Source organism: Maylandia zebra, linkage group LG15 (assembly GCF_041146795.1).
Source record: "Maylandia zebra isolate NMK-2024a linkage group LG15, Mzebra_GT3a, whole genome shotgun sequence".
Classification (NCBI taxonomy): domain Eukaryota; kingdom Metazoa; phylum Chordata; class Actinopteri; order Cichliformes; family Cichlidae; genus Maylandia; species Maylandia zebra.
Window position 1 is genome coordinate 34,523,172 of NC_135181.1, and position 18,593 is coordinate 34,541,764.

General features: G+C 39.9%; 1 protein-coding gene across 1 annotated transcript in view; it reads right to left on the bottom strand.

Annotated features, from left to right (window-relative positions):
• The window catches only part of LOC101481103 (homer protein homolog 3), a 53,735-nt gene that overhangs the window by 14,475 nt on the left and 20,667 nt on the right, over positions 1-18,593 (bottom strand). Inside the window, exons 3-6 of the mRNA XM_004564785.4 lie at positions 11,036-11,192; positions 8,706-8,837; positions 8,070-8,177; positions 2,027-2,035 (exon numbers count right to left, since the gene is read on the bottom strand). Of these exons, the coding sequence (XP_004564842.1) occupies positions 2,027-2,035; positions 8,070-8,177; positions 8,706-8,837; positions 11,036-11,192 (406 nt within the window). The remainder of the gene's footprint in view (positions 1-2,026; positions 2,036-8,069; positions 8,178-8,705; positions 8,838-11,035; positions 11,193-18,593) is intronic.

Below are 18,593 nucleotides of genomic sequence, written 5' to 3' on the forward strand. Positions count from 1 at the left end.
GATACAGCTGCTCCTTCCAAGGGCTCATCTTTCCGTGTGTGTACAGAAAAAGTATGTGCATCGTGTCACCGTGTGTGCATTGGTTGAGAAATGACACATACCGCACATCTGGTAAGAGGCGAACTGGTAGCACAGGTTACATACTGGAGGGATTCAACGTTCATTTTGGAAGCTGGTTTAGGGTTTAGGGAAAATTAACTGTTAATTTCAGACTAGCTTGTGTCATAATAAAAGTAAATAACAGACATAAAAATCAACTTCAAACACCAACAGCTGTTCAACAGCTGTCTTCCACATCACATGATCCTCCTCAGCAGATGTCATGGAATATTTCATGTTCAGACTTTTATTCTGTCAAATATATAAGATTTATCACCTTAAATATGAAAGCCAAGCCTAATTTTTAGTCACTGCCTTTTTTGAATAAATATTCACTGGATGAACCAAAAATAATCATCCACACAGTCTCTTTGTCTTTGAATCAAGTGTTTTCAGCCCCATTGCCAAAGGCGTATAAAATCAAGCAAAAAACAAACATTTATGAAAGAACAGGTCATTTTAAAGAGTTTCCTAAATGCTAGAAGTTCCTCAATCAACCTTAAGTGTTATTATTGAAGAATGGACTGTAAACCCAGTAACTGACCTCCAAACCTCCTTTGATGTTAGCAAGGGACTAAATTTAAGATGGAATTATTCATAGGAGGCTACAGAAATATACCAAGACATCAATGTAAACTATTTGTTTTTTTCTGAAAACTAAATAACAGATGAATTATTGAAATAACAAGAGCCTTCATAAAATTAACCCACCGCTTCTTTACACATTATCTGAGCACAAATATTTGAGATATTTGTTAAGCTGAACACCATACCCATATTTTAGCCCAAGTATTTAGCTTAATCAAACTGAGCAACATAAAAAGAGACCTAAAATCTGACATTATACTTGGCTCGTCTAACCAATCTGCTTTGATATTTACATTCCCTGCTGCCCAGAAAACGGTTCATGCTTCCTGTCACACATTTTTGGGAACCACTCTGGTTAATCTGAGGCTGTGGGCTAAAAGGCAGCTCCACTTGCTTTTTAAAAGCATGCAGATGAATTAGCTCAGGCACATTTCTATACCACCCGTCGCCCTCTTTCTTTCTTCTTCTTCATGGAAACCCAAACCTGAATTAGTCAATGGCCCAGTCTCTCACTGGAGTATCGCAACCCTGCACTTACTGTAGAAAGAGCTTGTATTATTAATTTGAGTGAGCCTGACTCTGTTCCCCTGAGGACAACGGTTTATTATCTACAGCTCAGCAGCTCCGAGTCTATGCTTATGGATGGATATGGAAATAAAACACACAGCTGACTCAATGTGGATGAGCTCTGTGTCCAAAGGAAGGAATGAGAGAGGAGGAAAATCAAAGCTAAAACAACTCCAGTCCGGACCCCCAAAGCCAACGAATCGACTATGTGTATTGCTGAATAATTCATAGCACAGATCATGTTTAAGTCATAAATGGGATTGCACATTTACAGCAGGTTCCCCCTTTTTTTAAATTTGGTGTGTTGTTTGCTAACAGACTGAGTGGAAACAAAACAGAGACGCTAAGAACACGGACTAATTAGCCAGAGTTCAAACAACTTCCAGTTTTTAAAGGATGTATTTGTGCATTTGTTTTCAGGAGATGTTGGGGAGAAAAAAGAAATCAATGAAATGTTTCCCCTGATGATGGGGGAGGCGTGATGAATTCAGTTTTCTGTAATACTTAAATTAAAAGAAAAAATACAGAGTCGATTACACTCTTTGTTGTTGTTGTTGTTGTAGCCATACTTAAAGATCGTTTTCCCTTTCGCGGCAAACGCTCGGTTTGTTCTGAAACTTTAATTTGCTCTCAAGTCGACTTTGATCAGACTCCAGATAAATTATTGAGCGCGAGTGTCCGTGCAACACCAAGTCTACGAGCAGCAGTTCCATCGACAAAACAGTCATCTTTGCTGTGTTTGTTGTAGGTTGGTGCTTGTGTTTTCACGCACCTGTGAAAGCTGAGATGGATGAGCGTGCGTCCCACGATGCATCAGCAAAAGAGAAAGAAGAGGAGAGAGAAAAAATGTTATTATATGATAAAAAAAAACCCTCTTAAAGTGAAGGCAAAGGCAGTTATCAGAGGCATGGCGAGGGATCTTTTTTTTTGCTTGTGGATTTCCTCTGCGTGTCACAGTGAAACAATTTCTTCGACATTTACAAGTGACTTTGGTCTCCTTTTAACAAAAACAGCCTTCACAGTAGTAGGAAACTGGTGCTACCCAGCAAGAGAACTTGTAAGTGCAGCTCGCAGATGCGGAGGGAAAGTTGAAGGTTACAGGCAAGCGGCCGAGGGACGAGACAAGAATTAATCTGCACATCACAGTAAATGATGCTTTCAAGGGCTTTCAAATCTGGCTTAAGCACAGTTATTTTAACTAAGCATATACTGTTTTCCAGACATTGCATGCCACTTGTTTGTGTGGAGTTACACAAGGTTATTGGCAGAAGCACTGACTCCAGCTGAAGGACGAACACACGGACAAACTGTACCAACAGATTAAGAGGCGCTCAGAAGTCCCGCCCACACAGACTGACGGACAGTCCATGGAAACAACAGCAAGGCGAGCTTAGCAACAAAGAAACATTAAGAGTAAATATAAAAGAAGAATAAACGCAGCACATATTTTTCCACTGTCATCATAAAAGAGAACATTCAGTTTGTGATGCCCAGCTCAGCAGGCACTCATACAATATAATGCACGTGCGTGTTGTTTTTTTAAACACATAAACAGCAACTTATAAACTTTTCAGGGTCCTGAGAGAATCCCGGCTTGATAATCGGTGGAATCCCAGAAACTGTAAATATTAAATTGCTTTCCTGAGAGCTTTCCTCATGACGGCTCCGCACCACTGTTTGTCTTAAGTACATCTACACTGTTTACTTATTTATCCCAGCCTCAGTCAATTTGCTTCCTTAGCTCTATAATGCCTCTCTTTCTCTCTCAGTTGTACTCCCCACTTGACTTATTCATGTCTCTATGCATCTGAAGGTACCTGCACGGGTTTCCCTTGAAGCACCTGTCCTTACCCACTGAACGACACACAGTAATGCATTCACTTTTCAGCTGCTTTTAATGTCAAGACAGGGGTTTAAAATATTGATAGCTGGCATTTCTGACTCGACATGCATAGAGTGAAGGAGACGAAGAGGAAAAGAAACAAATGTTTGCAGGCCATCAGAGGATGGTAACAGCTTCTGTAGCCTGCTGTGATCACGCTGAGAGAAACACGAATACATATGGACTGTTTCTGACATACATTTACTGTGCAGTCGTGTTTCAACTCATTTCAAACTGGATATTATTGTAATAAGAAAAGAAAATCCTTCTAGAAGCTAATTAATGCCAATAAAATACAGGAGTTTATCTGGGTTGGGGTTTTATTCTCACTGAGTATTAAAACCCTTAAATACAATGAAATATTCTTCCTAATTATTTCTCAGTTCCTTAAAACTATTATCCCAGTTACAGCTCTGTCTGTTTATCATTGTTCATTTATTTTATCTCGCCGGCTTCGCCGTCTCCTCTTCCATCTCATCTTTAAGCTCTGCAAATAAGCCAGAAAGCTGGAGCTCCGCTGCATGCAGATCCCCTGCTGCTATCCACACACACACGTAGAATATGTGCTCGGTAGAGCCTGAGGCTGCAAAGATACAGCTCTGCAATACCACAGGGCTTTTACTGACCAACTGTAGGTGATACAAGACCTATTGATGCACTGGCAGGAAAACAAAACAAGACAAAATAACGCAGCTTCTCTGCAGAACTGCACGCGGGGAAGTTAGGAAGACGTTTGTCGGTTTATTGTGCCTTTGCTCAAGTATTTTTGTATTTTTAATTTAAGAGCAATAAGTTTCTCAACAAACGCTTGCATAACGCTTTAAACTCCGCTCTGCACAACCGAGCGAGTTGCTGTCAGGCAGAATGTGCCCATGTGTTTGTAGAGAACTTTAAACAGTACTCACACATTGGCAACTGTTTACAAAAGCTTAACAGCCTTAATGGAGCTCTTGACTGGCATTACTGCCACACTGGAGCTGCCATCAATACTTGGCAGCGGCTCAAACCTGCCTCGTCCTCGTGTGCTCGCAGCCTATAACAACGTCGATTGGGTATTATTTCCACATTATACCGCCGCAGACAGTCAGCAGTATGCGCTGCGGTGAGCCAGAAGAGAGACGACGTGATAATAGCCACAGCGCCTCTGCGTTTACAGCCTGCCACAAAATCAATGACTGCTGTCTTATTGAGAAATCAGTCCAGCTTGTTCGCCTGCCTCTGACCTTGCAGTTCTAACCGGGTGACATTTCTCTGTGTGTGTCTGTGGTTGGCTTATTGAGACATATTCATGTGCTGAGAGAAGTCTTTTTCTTTTTCAAAATCAACCAGCCAACAAAACAGGTCTCTTGTTGCCATGGCGACTGCAAGTAACACATCTGCTCGTTATTATGTTACTAACCCTGACCTCTGACCTCCCAGTGATGCAGGCCTTTCACATTACACCAACTGACTGAGAGCTTAAAATCATATCTCTATGCCCAGTGTCCTTACTGCAAATGAAAATGTGTTTTATTTACTTCTTTTCTGGATTTTTCGAATTTGGGAACACTTTGGGAACGCATTTCAAAATTAATCAGGAAATCATATGTATAAAGATATGTTCATGGTTTTAAAGATCAAACTTTAAGCTTTCAAAATAGCTAATAGGGACACCGTAGCAACAGTAATTGTAAATTTTTGGTGTTTTCTGTGATACGTTAAGTTAGTTTGAAATAGCCATGCTTTAGCTGGATTGAGAGAAACTGTGGTGGCGTTCACAGATGCAGACAACACTTGGGAACAAGGTCCAAATTTTGCAAAGCATCATATGTGTCTGAACTTATCAATTCCTCTGCTAACGCCTGCATGTGCTGACAGTGCACACCGACTGCAAAGCAACAACGTCAAACATGTGTTAGAACTAGTGTTGCCATAAAAAAGGAGATGACAACAGAAGTAGTTATAAGCTCTGTAACATGATCATTTCAAATGGCGAAAGTCCAGCAACATGCCGAAACATCTTTCTACATAACATAGGATTCACTCCCAGGACTGTTGTATTTCATGCTCTATGTTTGTGCACCACAAGTGTTACTGCTACTGTTTCCCAGCTGAGCAGATCATCTGTACAGATGCTGAACACGGGTTTATTAGACTTAAATTAATGACAAAAAATATATTACCTCAATTTTTAGACGTTGACTGAGAGACTGATGACACATGTAGCACTAGGAAGTATTCTGTTTGGGATTTTAGATAATATAGCAAGTGTGCTGACACTGGAGTTGTTCATCGAGATGTCCCTTAATGAAGGAAATGTGGAAATTACTTTAATCAAAGTCAAATTTATTTTAATTGCACTCACCTACTGAATATTCCCTCTGATAAATACCCATAGTCTCATCAATTACAAACAGACTATGGGTATTTGCTGCGATTTATTTTGCAGCAAATCAGGACCAAGCATAAATATACTATGAACATATTTAGGCAATGTATTTCCTCAGATGTGAATGTACACTCACTGGCCACTTTATTAGGTATGGCTCAACTGCTTATTAGCCTAACTATCTAATCAGCCAATTACATGTTGCAAAGGCAGGTAGATATGGTCAAGACAACCTGTTGAAGTTCAAACAGAGAATCAGAGGATGAATGATTTTGGTGACTTTGAAGATTGCGTGGCTGTTGGTGCTACACAGCCTGGTCTGAATATTTCAGAAACTGTTGATCTACTGGGAATTTTCCCACTCAGCCATCTGTGGGGTTTACAGAGGATAGTCTGAAAAGGGAAAACAACCAGTGAGAAGCAGATCTCTGGGTGAAAATGCCTTTCTGTTGCTGTCAGAGGTCAGAGGAGAATGGTCCAAATTTGGCCTAAAAAGCACCTAACCGTGAATCCATCCCGTCTTGTATCAATGTTTCAGGAGGCTGGTGGTGGGAATATTTTCCTGGCACACTTTGGACTCCTAGGTTCCAACTCAGCATCGTTTAAATGCCACAGTCTTGACCAAAATCTCTGAGGAATGTTTCCACCGCCTTGCCGAATCTATCCAAGAAAGAATGAAGGCAAAAATGGTAAATGGCCTGTATTTGTATAGCGCTTTACTCAGTCCCTATGGACCCCAAAGCACTTTACACTACATTCAGTCATCCACCCATTCACACACACATTCACGGGGCTCGAACCGGCAACCTTCCGATTACAAGACAAACTGCCAACTCTTGAGCCACGATTGCCCAACACAACAGTAGCGAGGTGTACCTGATAAAGTGGACGGGGAAGTGGCGTAAGACTGTGGCACTCCAAACATTTCTATCAAAAACTGTGACTATAACCTCCTAAAGAGCAGATTGGGTCTGCAGCAGAACTTATCACCGTAATCTTGGCAGATTTGTGACAGTGGAGATTTTAACCTCAGCAAACATCACAAACCCGTTCACCTGGTTTCAGAACAGACCCTTCACATCAGCTTGTGTGCAGGTCTATTAGGTACCAGCACACAAATTTAACAAAGGTTTACCATTAACTGTCACATACTTTGATAAAATCCAGCTCTTTCCAGGAATTAATGCTCTGCTTTGCTGTATCCAGGAGTGTTTTCTCTCAGCCTCGACACACTATCAGCTCTTATCTGAGAGTCTCAGTGGTGAGGTTGTGGTTGGCAGCGTGACTCTGCAATCTCCCGTAGCTGCCGAGTGGCTCTTTGTTAAGACTTACGCTCAGTGCACACCCACAAAAGCATAAACAAGCACTTTACTCCGTTTTGAATCTGCATTGCTACAACATCCAAAGCCGCTCTCAACTCTAACACTTGGCAGAAATAAGCAATGTACAAAGGCTGGCAGAGCAACTCTGAGACTTCCAAATGTTTGCAAGAGATACTGTTTCCTCCATTTGAAAAAGAAAACAGCAACTAATAAATCACAACTTCTATAAATACCACTCTGTGCCTTAGGCTTTAGCACACAATGTCACAATGCAGCAGCTTTTGTGAGATGACGGACATAAAATTTCCACCACTGACAAACTTTCACTTCTCCACCTGAACCCCTGACTTATCGAGTTCACCAAGAAACTGCCTACTGTGGCAGGACAAAAGCTGCCCATTGTCCTGTCAGCAGCAGCCAGATTCTCTTCAATTATAGATGATTGAGCTCCCACCTCCATCCACCCTTCTTTATCCTCCGTACTTCGGATCTGTCATTCTTCTTCCTTTCTTTGAGTCCCAGCCATTACTGCCCCTCTGAACACCTTCAGCGCTCGCATTTCTTTTTGCCTCCATTTTTCATGCATGAAATCTTTTAATGGAGTTAGCCGGCGAGAGAATAATGGAGCAGCCAGATGGGGATCATATAATCCCTCGTGATTCTGTATATGTTTAAAATAGAAACAAAGGCATAGAGTTTGTCGGGATATTAGCGTTCTGCTGTCATATTGGGGCAAAGGCCACGGAGACCATCAAGTCTGTTTAAAAGACACACAGTAAGTCTACTACTTGAACCTGCTGTCCATGGTTTAATGTTCTCTCAGAGATTCTTATAGATGTGTGTTTAATGGTTTAAAATTGCTACCAACAGCTCATAAATATGATGAAGAAAACAAATTATATCACATTTTCCTCATTTTATTGTAATGATTTATTAGTTGAAGTAAAACCACGCACACTATTGTTACATAGTGAGATCTCCACACCAGCAAGTAGAAAACCTTTTAAGCAGCGATTTGTGTTTTGTTTGGCAAGACTGCGTGCATCCCTCCCTCGTCGTATAGCTGAACGCTGATATGTCTTTGATGGCAATTCTCAGATCTGTTATGATTTTTAGCTGCTTTCACTTTGATTCTTGTGAGATACGGAGTTTTGATTTTCTCCCTCTAGGATGCTCCAATCAACCAGAGTAAGAGGATAACCTGTCTTTTTTAGAGATTTAAGCAAGTGCAGCATCGCTTTACCTGTGGAGCTGCGATGTTGAGTGCAGGGTTGGCCAGCTCAAACCTCTCCTGGGATTTCTCTCTGGCTAGACGGGCTGCCTCCTTCACCTCCTTAAACTGCTCAGCAAACTGCAGATTGAGGAAGAGAAAAGACAGAAATTACACTCGGTTTGAAAACGTCACAAAGTTTCCTCCTGGAGAATATCTAGAGTGTCCGATCAATTTATGTTCTGGCACTAAAGTTTCTCTGATCTCGCAATAAATTATCTACAGTGCTAAATCTAGTAAATTAAACTCCCTTTAATTCATTTCAGGTAAACAGAGAAATCTTGAAGATGAATGAACGTCACCAAAGGAAACACTGCGGTAAAATGAAAATGCACACGTGTGTTGTGGATGCATTTTAAATATAATCTGAAAGATGTTCAAAACCAAAGAGAAAACGCTGCCCTTGATCATCACAGGAGTGACCTCTACTGCTTCACAGTCCTCTTTCTTAAATCTCCTCTTTGTTTGCGACATCTAATAAATTAGCGACGCTCTGAAGTGTGTGTGTGTGTGTGTGTGTGTGTGTGTGTGTGTGTGTGTGTGTGTGTGTGTGTGTGTGTGTGTGTGTGTGTGTGTGTGTGTGTGTGTGTGTGTGTGTGTTGTGCTCACCTGCTGCAGCTGCTGTTCTGTGGAGAAGCCTAGACCGTAAACTGTGTTGGCCCGGCTGTCTGCCCACTGGCCAAACTTTTGGGAGGTTTTGGTGAAAGTCATGTTGGGGGTGACGGTGCTGTTGATGATGGCCTGGCGCCACAGAGAGTAAAAACAATAAATCACATGAATAAAGCGCAGAAAGATCCCTGAAGGAAAAGTGGGCTATTTTTTGTGATAAATGAAGCAATGCTGCCAGAAATGTAGGACATAAATAAGAAAGAGGCACAAAAAAAGATGTTAAATATGTTGTATTTGATATGTAGACTGGAGCACATGCAGACTACATCTATAAAGCATACAGAGGACTTACAGATAAACATAAATCTGAGATATGAAGTATTTGGGTTTTTCTAATAAACCAATCAAGGTCAGGGGGGATGATCTTCACCATCATAATTAACTAGTGAGATGTTTGGCACTCGTCAAGTTATTTCAAAAGTCTGTTTTCCAAGATCCCTTTCGGGGATAAATGATGATATACAAATCAAACAGAAGAAGGACATTAATAATTACTGCCAACAAAAAACGATTTTTCATTTGTACAAACTGAGCGAAAAGAGAGCATCTATTCACTGTAGCTCATCACAGCAAACTGGGCAGTGTGTGAGCAACAATCACAGCATCACCAAACGAATCATGTGACTATAATCCCTGACATTAAAAATAAATTTGTGTCACATACAGTTGCAATCAGAGACAAAAACAACCTATAACCAGGCCACGGAAAGCGAGCTACGTGAAAAAGCTCGTTCTGTTGTGTCTCTTCTGTAATATTCTCGAGTGAGCAGTCTGATGAGGTGAATTTGTTGCCAAATGAGTTCTTTATTCTCTTCTCCAAAAGCCTCCAGTCTCAGGGTGGCAAATTGGCACAACTGGCTGAAAAACAACAAAGTGCAGCGTTTTCTCTGAATTTCTTTCACTAACAAGATATCCTGTTAGGGACTCCCAGGTGCTTCAGCACTGCTGTGGAGGCTGCGTTACCAATGTGGGTGCGTTAGAGATTTTCTGCTGACGATGGGTGTGTTTGAGTAATGCAATCCTACCCAAAACAGCCACAAAGCAAACAGATCTTCTTCCAGTGCTTCAAAGAATCTCATTTGCTAAATAAAATGCAGGAGAGGAGAATATAATACTCCACAAACAGTGTCTCTACATCAGTGCTATACTAGTACCAGATGAGGAAACTGCAATTAAGATAAAAGTAAAGTAAAATTATATTTATACAGCACCTTTGAAGAGAAGTATCACAAAGTGCTTCACAACAAAAGTGGTGAGTTTTAGCTGCTTTTTATAAGAGCTGGTCTGAGGGCCACTGTTGCAAAATGTGTAGGAAAACATACAGTATGTGAGGGGAGGTGTGATAGAGACAACCCTAAAAATGCTAATTCACACAGTCCCACACGTCAGGCTTCCTGTATTTAATAGAAATGTTTTCAATAAATGCAGAAACAAATGTTCATAAAATTCATGGATGCTAAAAGAATTGAGAAAGTTTGTTTGGAAAGTGGTTTGCTTTCATCGTAAAAACCTGAGGACGATTCATTGTCTAATGTGCCTCAACTCCAGAGTTTGTGGTAACACGTGAATGACTCAAAAGTGACCCGATGAGGAATTATAAAAGCAAGCAGCAATTTCAGAGGATTAAAAATAAAATATGGCAAAAAACTGCAGTTCCTCTAATGGCCAAAAATACATCAACTGCATAGATTCCTGTAAAATATCCAAATTACATTGGCGTGTATGTAAAAATAGTCTATATAAGGACTTTCTCCTTTCTAACTACTGGCGGTCCTCTTTCACCAGTTGTGCCTTATTAAACTATTAGTTGCCAAGCTATGCTTTACCTCTGTGTTTGTGGTATTGTTGCCTTTTGAAGTTTTTTTAATGCATAAAATACAGCACATTTAAAAAGTCTGTGTTGAAATTTTATTTTTTAGTCTTATTAGATTTAGCAAAGCAGGTACCGGAGCATCCGTAGAGTCTATGGATGCAGCTAAAGGCTAGCAGCTGAAAAGTCCGCAAAGCACTGCATGATATGACAGCAGCTACCTCCATTGTTTACATACAGTCTATAATAAAACCCATTCATGCATCTGTGTTTGACACCACTCGGCCCGTACAGGATTCTTACAGCCCCCGTGCAGCTTTGCCTTATGCAGTAGAGCTGTGGTCAAATCTGTCCTGGCATTCCTAAAACTATTCCAGATCTGTGTTTCAGTGATGTGAACAGGCACAGATCTGAATACATGTGTACTCTCTGACTGGATTTAAGAGTCTTGGGCTCCTACCTTAGTTCCACCCACACTGATGATCCGGTACACATTCCGGGTGGCATCATAAAAGAAGGACACAGTGACAGCATGTTTGCTGGCCGGCAGCCAGTTGCGTTTGGTGGCCGGGTCGATCTGGAAGACATGAGCTCTGGCACTGAAGATGGGCTGCTCTCTTTAAAGGAAAAGACAGGAAAAAATTAACTTATGACTGTTTGGTGTCACGTTCATTAAAAAGCACAGTGGCACGTACACTTACGATTAAAGGGACTCCGTAAACAACTTGAGCATGTTCAAACGACATTTCTACATATCACATTAAAACATTTTTTTTTTTTTTTTACAAAAATGACAAGTTTAATAAGGTCATGATTATATTTGATGTCTGAATTCTGAAGAAAACAATCTATGAAGCTGTCAACACATCTGTTCATAACTGGAGAATTTAAGAATTATTTATTGTCCAAATCTGCCTGCAATCTCTAGCTTCTTCATGTTTGAAGTGTTATCTGTAAGCCACATGCTTTGTTGCTTAAGGCCAGCAGGAGTTTATATTTACCAACATGTTGACAGAAATAAATTTGCAGTTATCTACATTTTCTTAAAATATATTTATACAGTAAGAGAAATGGCATGAGAGGAAGAAGAATACAAAATGTTATTTATTTTATGAGCAATACAGCATTTAGCATATGGACCATCAAATTAAATGAAAAATGTTTCGGCACTTATGCATATTTGCTCGAGTGCGCCTAATTTGTTTATGTATAGTGCAATCAATCATTTTGTAACAACACGTCACTTCTACCGGGAGGTAAATGTATCACCTTCAGCCTGAACTCTTTACTTGTCACTCAGCTCTATCACAGACAGAGAGGCTTGCCTGAGGTCAGCCGTTACATGCCTGATTTCTCAGGAGACTTAAATCTGTCTGCATGTGACGCTCTCGGCTGAGCCAGTTTTCACAGAGGAGAAACTCTTTAGGGGCTCTGAATATAAAGAGGAGTGATCTTTGGAGCATCACAGAGCAATGTTGGACCATCACTTTAAGTGGAACACAGGGTCTGTGTGTAGTAAGATACATATTTATATTTTTCACTCAAACTAGCTGTGGCTGTATTTGCACAGTTTCTGAGATATCCACATGGATATCTGACCTGACAGTTTTGACACTTCAGTCTTCCTGTCACTAATTTCATTCGCAGTTAAACTTGCTCTACATTTTATTTATTTATTTTTTTGGTTTGTTTTCTTTTGTTTTTACTTTTTAGGATAATAACACAGGAAGAAAACAATATAAACAAAGCACAGAAACCTTGTGAAATACTCACTCGAAGCATTTTATTTACATCATAGGTATCAACAGCAGGAGTCAGCAGTAACACCCATAACCCTCAAAACTCTCTTAAATGAACTGAAGTGAACGGATCAGGATCTCACTCAAGTAATATCAAATGTTTCTATCAAATTACCAGGATGCAACCTTATAGAATATAATTCTACCTTTTTCACTCAATTTTAATGAGCAGCTGGCTTGAAATTCTAACAGAGGCGGTGCTTTTGAGTCTTCCTGAAACTTGGGTGAAGCTAATTTTGGTTGGAGCAGGTTCTTTTTAGCTGGCAGTCGCTGTATAGATTAATGTTGGATGGAATAATTACAGACAAAATAAGGCAATTCTGTTAATAAGTGTTTGTTTTTTGCTTTTTCTGGAAAGACAACTGTAGTCTGAGTTCTTTTCTGATCTTTTTGAGCCATAGAGAAAATTGCAAATTGTACAACAGTTTTTAGCTCACTAATCTAAGACTATTCGACCTGTATCCACCAAAAACAGTGACTCAGTATCATTATTCTTTGATGTAAAACTGTCAGGATGCAAATCATCAACTAAAATACTCCAATCTCTAAATGTGCTTGTGTTTCTCACAGACCTTCAGGTCATTTATGCCTTCCTGGTGTAATGAGGCTATTGATGCAAATGAAGCTGAAGATTTGCTATGTACTAGCGGTGCAATTAGCGTCCCGGCCTCTTTGAAGGCAATGACATAGACTCGCTGTGGGCTGGACAATAAGCGACTACACAGGATCTTTGGAGAATTCACGCAACACTACACAGCTAATAGAGTTTGCACAAAGTCAGTGTAGCCAATGAGCCATTCTCATGGAAAGTCAATTATATAGCAACAATAATGAGGATAATGTGCAACGTGAGTAGGCTTTGGTCCTTCTCCAAGCAGGAGAAACACGCATGTATATAGGTCAGCAATGACTATATGAAGAATTGTTCCTGCAGGATTTGCTTGGCATTACTCAACATTTGCATACAAACAATAGTTCTTAGTGTTTCAGCACAAATGCTGAAGTACAAGAGACAATAGACAATAGCAGCACCAGCAAGCGAGCAGATTTCTGTCCTTCAGGTCCAGGATGGCTGCAGCAACAGATATAAGGACTATCACTGACTTCTGATAGAAATGATAGTACCCAAAAGTGGATTCAATCAAAAAACAAGTAAGGAAATATCACATTAGTCCATGTACACACTGGATTTACTGGTTTCATTCCTATTCTAATAATATTCTGACAAGTCGCTTATACTTTTTTCACTGAGGCTAAAGAAACACTAACAATTTTTATCCATAAATGTTCCATCATAATGTCCCCAAAGACAGAAAAATGTGAGGCACTGATTTTACACAAGCATTCAGAGAGCAGGAACTCCTTTAATAAAAACCTTTAGACCTCAGAGTTCAGTGCGAACTGCTTTGCTCACATTTTTGTGAGGGCCAAAAAAAAAAGAAGTGATTTGACTTTGCAGATTTGACATTGATTATTTTCTTTTTCCAACCATTCTGTTTTTTTGTTTGGTGACTTGCTTGTTGTATAACCCAAATTCGGCAAAGCTTTAATTACTAGACAGATGGCCTCACATTCGTTTCTAGAGAAATGTGAGGCCAATTACAGAGGCGTTGATGGTTGACTCGGTGACTGCACGGTGCCCAGGTCCTCTGGCTGCAAGTCTAAATCATCACCCCTCCACTACCATGTTTGGCAGCTGGTTTGGCTTTTCTGGTATCCTGTTTGTGGCACCGATTACTTAAAATCATGAAATAAAAAGCTGTCCAGTAATAGTTTTCCACTCTGCTACTATATTTGTTACTTAGTAAGTCACTTCAGAGCACTGATAACATTAGACATGGCTACACAAAGAGGAACATTCAGTCTCAACCCTTAATACTGCAACATTTAAGCTGCACTAGTAACAGTTAGTCACACTTCTACAGTTTTTTGTTTTATCAGTTTTTAATATCGTTTCTCCCTGGCAGTCCGTCACATTTGATCCGATTTCTGACATTGAAGCTACAAAAAATAAATAAATAACCAAACAGCTTTTTTTGCAGCCATCTCTAAAACATGGTGGACGCTCCATCATAGTTTGAGGCTTTTCAGTCAGTGGCATTGAGGATCTAGTCAAATTGATGGAATGGTGAATTTAGAAAAGTACCTTTAGATTTTGAACCACCGTGAAATTTAATTTGTTATGCACCTAATTCCACACAGCTTTATTTTTCAATGATCCCAAACACACTGCCACTGTAGTAAAAGAAGAAAAACACACAGTGGAACACTATCAGTCAGAGACGGGCCTCCCCAGAGCTCAGACCTCAACATCTGAAGTAGTGCGGAATCATTTTGACAGAGAAGGTAACAAAAGTCTAAAAGTCAGTCAACATCCAAAGAAGAGCTTCGAAGGTCCTTCAAGAAGCCCGGAGAGCGATTCCTGGAGACTACTTTAAGATACGACATGAAAGTTTGCCCAACACAGTTCTGACTCTGTTGAAGAATGAAGATGGTCACAAGAAATATTGGCTTTCAAGCTCATTAGAATTAAATTACTTGTTTTAGACAACAATCGCTTTACACTCCATTGTTTTACTTGGTTTTCACTGTCATTCACAATAAGTTGATAAGTTGAGACAAACATTTACAAATGTATTATTATCTGTGTTGTTACCACAGACCATTGCCCATTTCTGTAGGGAGAAATTCAGCGCTGTTCCTTCTTGTACACATCGTGATTTTTAATACAGTATCATTCATTCATGCCCTTTCCCCCTTCTTGCTGGAGTCAGTGCTTGCCCAAACAAATTACAAGCTCATGTAATGCTTTTATTTTGACATTTAACAGGTCATGAAAACAGATAGTAATTCATTTTACACCAAGCATTTTCCTACTGAAAATGGATAGGTGTGAAATCTATTTTCAATCAAGCAAGACTTTTGTTTTGTGTATACTGCACTGCCCTACTTCAGCATGAAAACTGTGAAAACTACGTAGGTTTGACGAGAATTAGCAGAGAAACCGATCAAACGATGAATTGATTCTAGCACACTGAAGTTCCAGCTCTTCTTTCATATGCGATCCACTCCTAATTACGATTCTCCATGTGATACTTGAAGGCAGCAGAAGTTTGGACAAATCTTTAAACTTTAATGCAATGCAGAGAATAATATCACGCACGCTTAAACTCCATATCTGATGGTCTTGGAGGTGGAGATTTCAAAATAATTGCTTTCATTCCATTGTTACTTCATCACTGTCAGTTTAAATTTATCTGGGATGTGATTTTCCTCCTAACGGAGGTAATGAACCGTTATCGGAGATGTCTGAGCAGTAATTTGAAACTGAGCACAAATGGCTGCAAAGTGAAAACAGCCACGTAGGTCAGCTGAGGTGTATTAAAGCCGTCTTTTTCGCTGATGGCTTCACTCTATAGAGCATTGGCACTGTATCTATTACCCATCACCCAGATGTAGCTATCAGGTGCCTCTGTTTATGGCCTCTGCTGCACACAGTAGCCAAGTAATATTTTTCTGTCGCTGCGAGGAATGATTTCATTGGTGAGAAAAAGCTTGAAGGAGACAGACTGCAGAGATCTGTTTTTCTTCTTTTTGGCTCAGTGAAACGTTTGATAAGATCTCTCATTCTGTATGTGCACCCTTATCCTTGAAATTCATATGAATGTTTCTTGGGAATTAATTTATTATGAAGGTGGAGTGTAGCGGCTGGCCTCAGGGCTGAGTGCCCCCTTCTCCATGTGGTGTCAGAGCTGGAAGTTCATGTTGTGGATTAAAAGAAACTTTAAATTTCATTCAAGAGCTCAGACACAGCTGCTTTACTCTTCCATCCTCTGACAATGGCGGGAAATAAAGATTTAAGGCAAACTTCAAGTGACTTTATTGTGGCAAGGTGTAATTCCTACGCTACTATTTTTGGCTGTGCATCAAAATCACCATCCAATTCAGAAGCTGCAGACTTGTGCAGTGCATGGATACAGAGATCTGCAGAAGGAAAGATAAAATGTCCCAGAAAGGCATGAACAGTGATTGTGCCATTCAGGTTTGAATGGCACTCGAGAATTCAGCCTTGTAGCTCTGCTGGCTGACGTCCCAGCAGTGCTTTCTCTCCCGTATCTGCCAGGTTTTGCCTGTCTGTGTTTTTCCTGACTCTCCACTCTGACCCTGAATACATAAAAAAACAAAACAAAAAAAAACAAACAAGAAATGCAGTAGCTGCTTTTATAACAGAGTATATCAGAGTATCCCCAACAAAACAGTCCTTCAAAGACTCCCGGATACTCTTTACTGCCATTAAGACATTGTTTTATAATTATTTATTGTAATAGATTATTCCCATTATAGCTGAAAGAACTACTTAAATCAGTTCAACGACAAATATTTCAGTAGTAATTTTTTTTGTTACTGAGTATTGATAATAAGTTATAAAGGGATTTGTACGTTTCTGTTCTTATATGTGTTGCATGAAAATTGCGTTGCACTAGCTCTGCTTGTGTACTGACAATAAACTGAAGTGAACTAAATTAAGAGTCTTAAAAATAGCTGTAATTATCACCAGTGCTGTGTAAGTTCAAGCTTTGCAACAGCTGCCCCAAAGTTCAGTTCATTTGGGAGTTGAGGAAGAACATCATTATTCTGAAAACCCCAATTAACTCAAGTCAGAGAGAGAAATTAAATAAAATACAAGGTGTGGCCAAATCAATAATCTGCATCATTCTTAAACAGAATTCTAGGCTGGAGTGAAAGACCACAGAAGATACCGTATTTCCACACTATAAGGGGGAACTTAAAATCCTTTAATTTTCTCAAAAATCGACAGTGCACCTTATGTATGAATTCTGGTTGTGCTTACGGACCTCAAACGGATTTTATGTGGTACACGGCGCTCAAAAATCTGTCAAAAAATGTTTTAGTACGACTTTGATAAGCTACGCTTGATGGATTGTCTAAGCATTATGGCTACCGTAGTCAGGAGCCTCTGGGGCCAAAACTCGGTCTGCTTCAGGCCCCAAAGTCAAACAAACGCTGCAGCATCACTGAGAGTTACAACTGTCTAAGTTCTTCCATCTTTAATAAAATGATCAGCTTTGCTGCTTTACCAGGTGTAACAAGTAAGTTTAACATCCAGGTGCGCCTCATGGTTCGAAAAATACGGTAACTAAAGTGGCAGAATTTCCCTGGTTAAGAAAAACAAATTCATAAGAGCACTATTGAGGAGGTAGGTGCATCATTGTCAAGGTCTACAGTCCGAGCAGGCGGCAGAGGAGCCTTCATGAATGGAAATACAAAACGTTTACAACAACATGCATAGGCATTCATTGTCAAACACGGTGGAGGTAGCATTATGGCATGGGCATGTAGGGCTGCCAGTGGGAAAAGTCCTTAGTGTTTATTGAGGGCTGCTGACAGAAGTAGCAGGATTAATTCTGGAGTGTACATGGCCGTACTCTCTGCTCACATTGAGTCAGCTGCTGTCAACTGCTCATCACAGTGCAAATGGATAATGGGATATTCTTCAATGTGCACATCAGTCACCTGAATGCACCCCAAAAGAGCAGCTTTTTAGTTATTAAAATACAAAACTCAAAGCAGAGAGACCCACAACTGAAGGCAGCTGCGGTGAAAGCTCCAGCAAAGCAACTCAGGGGAGGAAACAGTATTTGATGATGTCCATGAGTGCTAGCCTCCAAAAGGATTTTAATCTGAGTATTAAAATTAATCCTTATATTTTAAATGATATTAGTTTGTCCAATCATGCAGGACTGTTTTGTTTTGTTTCTAAAACCACTTCAATTGCAGTTGAAAGTCTGCACTTTAATCACATCTGGATTGTTTGATTTGAAATCCAGTGTGGTGGTGTAGAAGCAAAACTACAAAAAAAAGAAAGAAAAAAAATCTTTATAGACCTAAATGTCTCTTCATGAACTTTTTGCAGCTCATTGTCAGACCTTTTGTTAATGATATCTAATAACTTCATAAAAATGTCACATTTTTGCCAATATGGCATTTTTATTCATTTTTAAAGACGTGTTGGGTATGGTTAGCATCAAAAGGTGAAATTATTTATATCACAAGACTAAATGGATAAATATTTTTAGTTCATTTGGTTAGTTTTGTTTGATTACACTAACTAAACAAACCAAAGTACTGTCCACTTCACTCTTTACGTGAACATTACAGCTTTCATCGGCCACTAACAGCTCTGCACAGCTAAGTAGG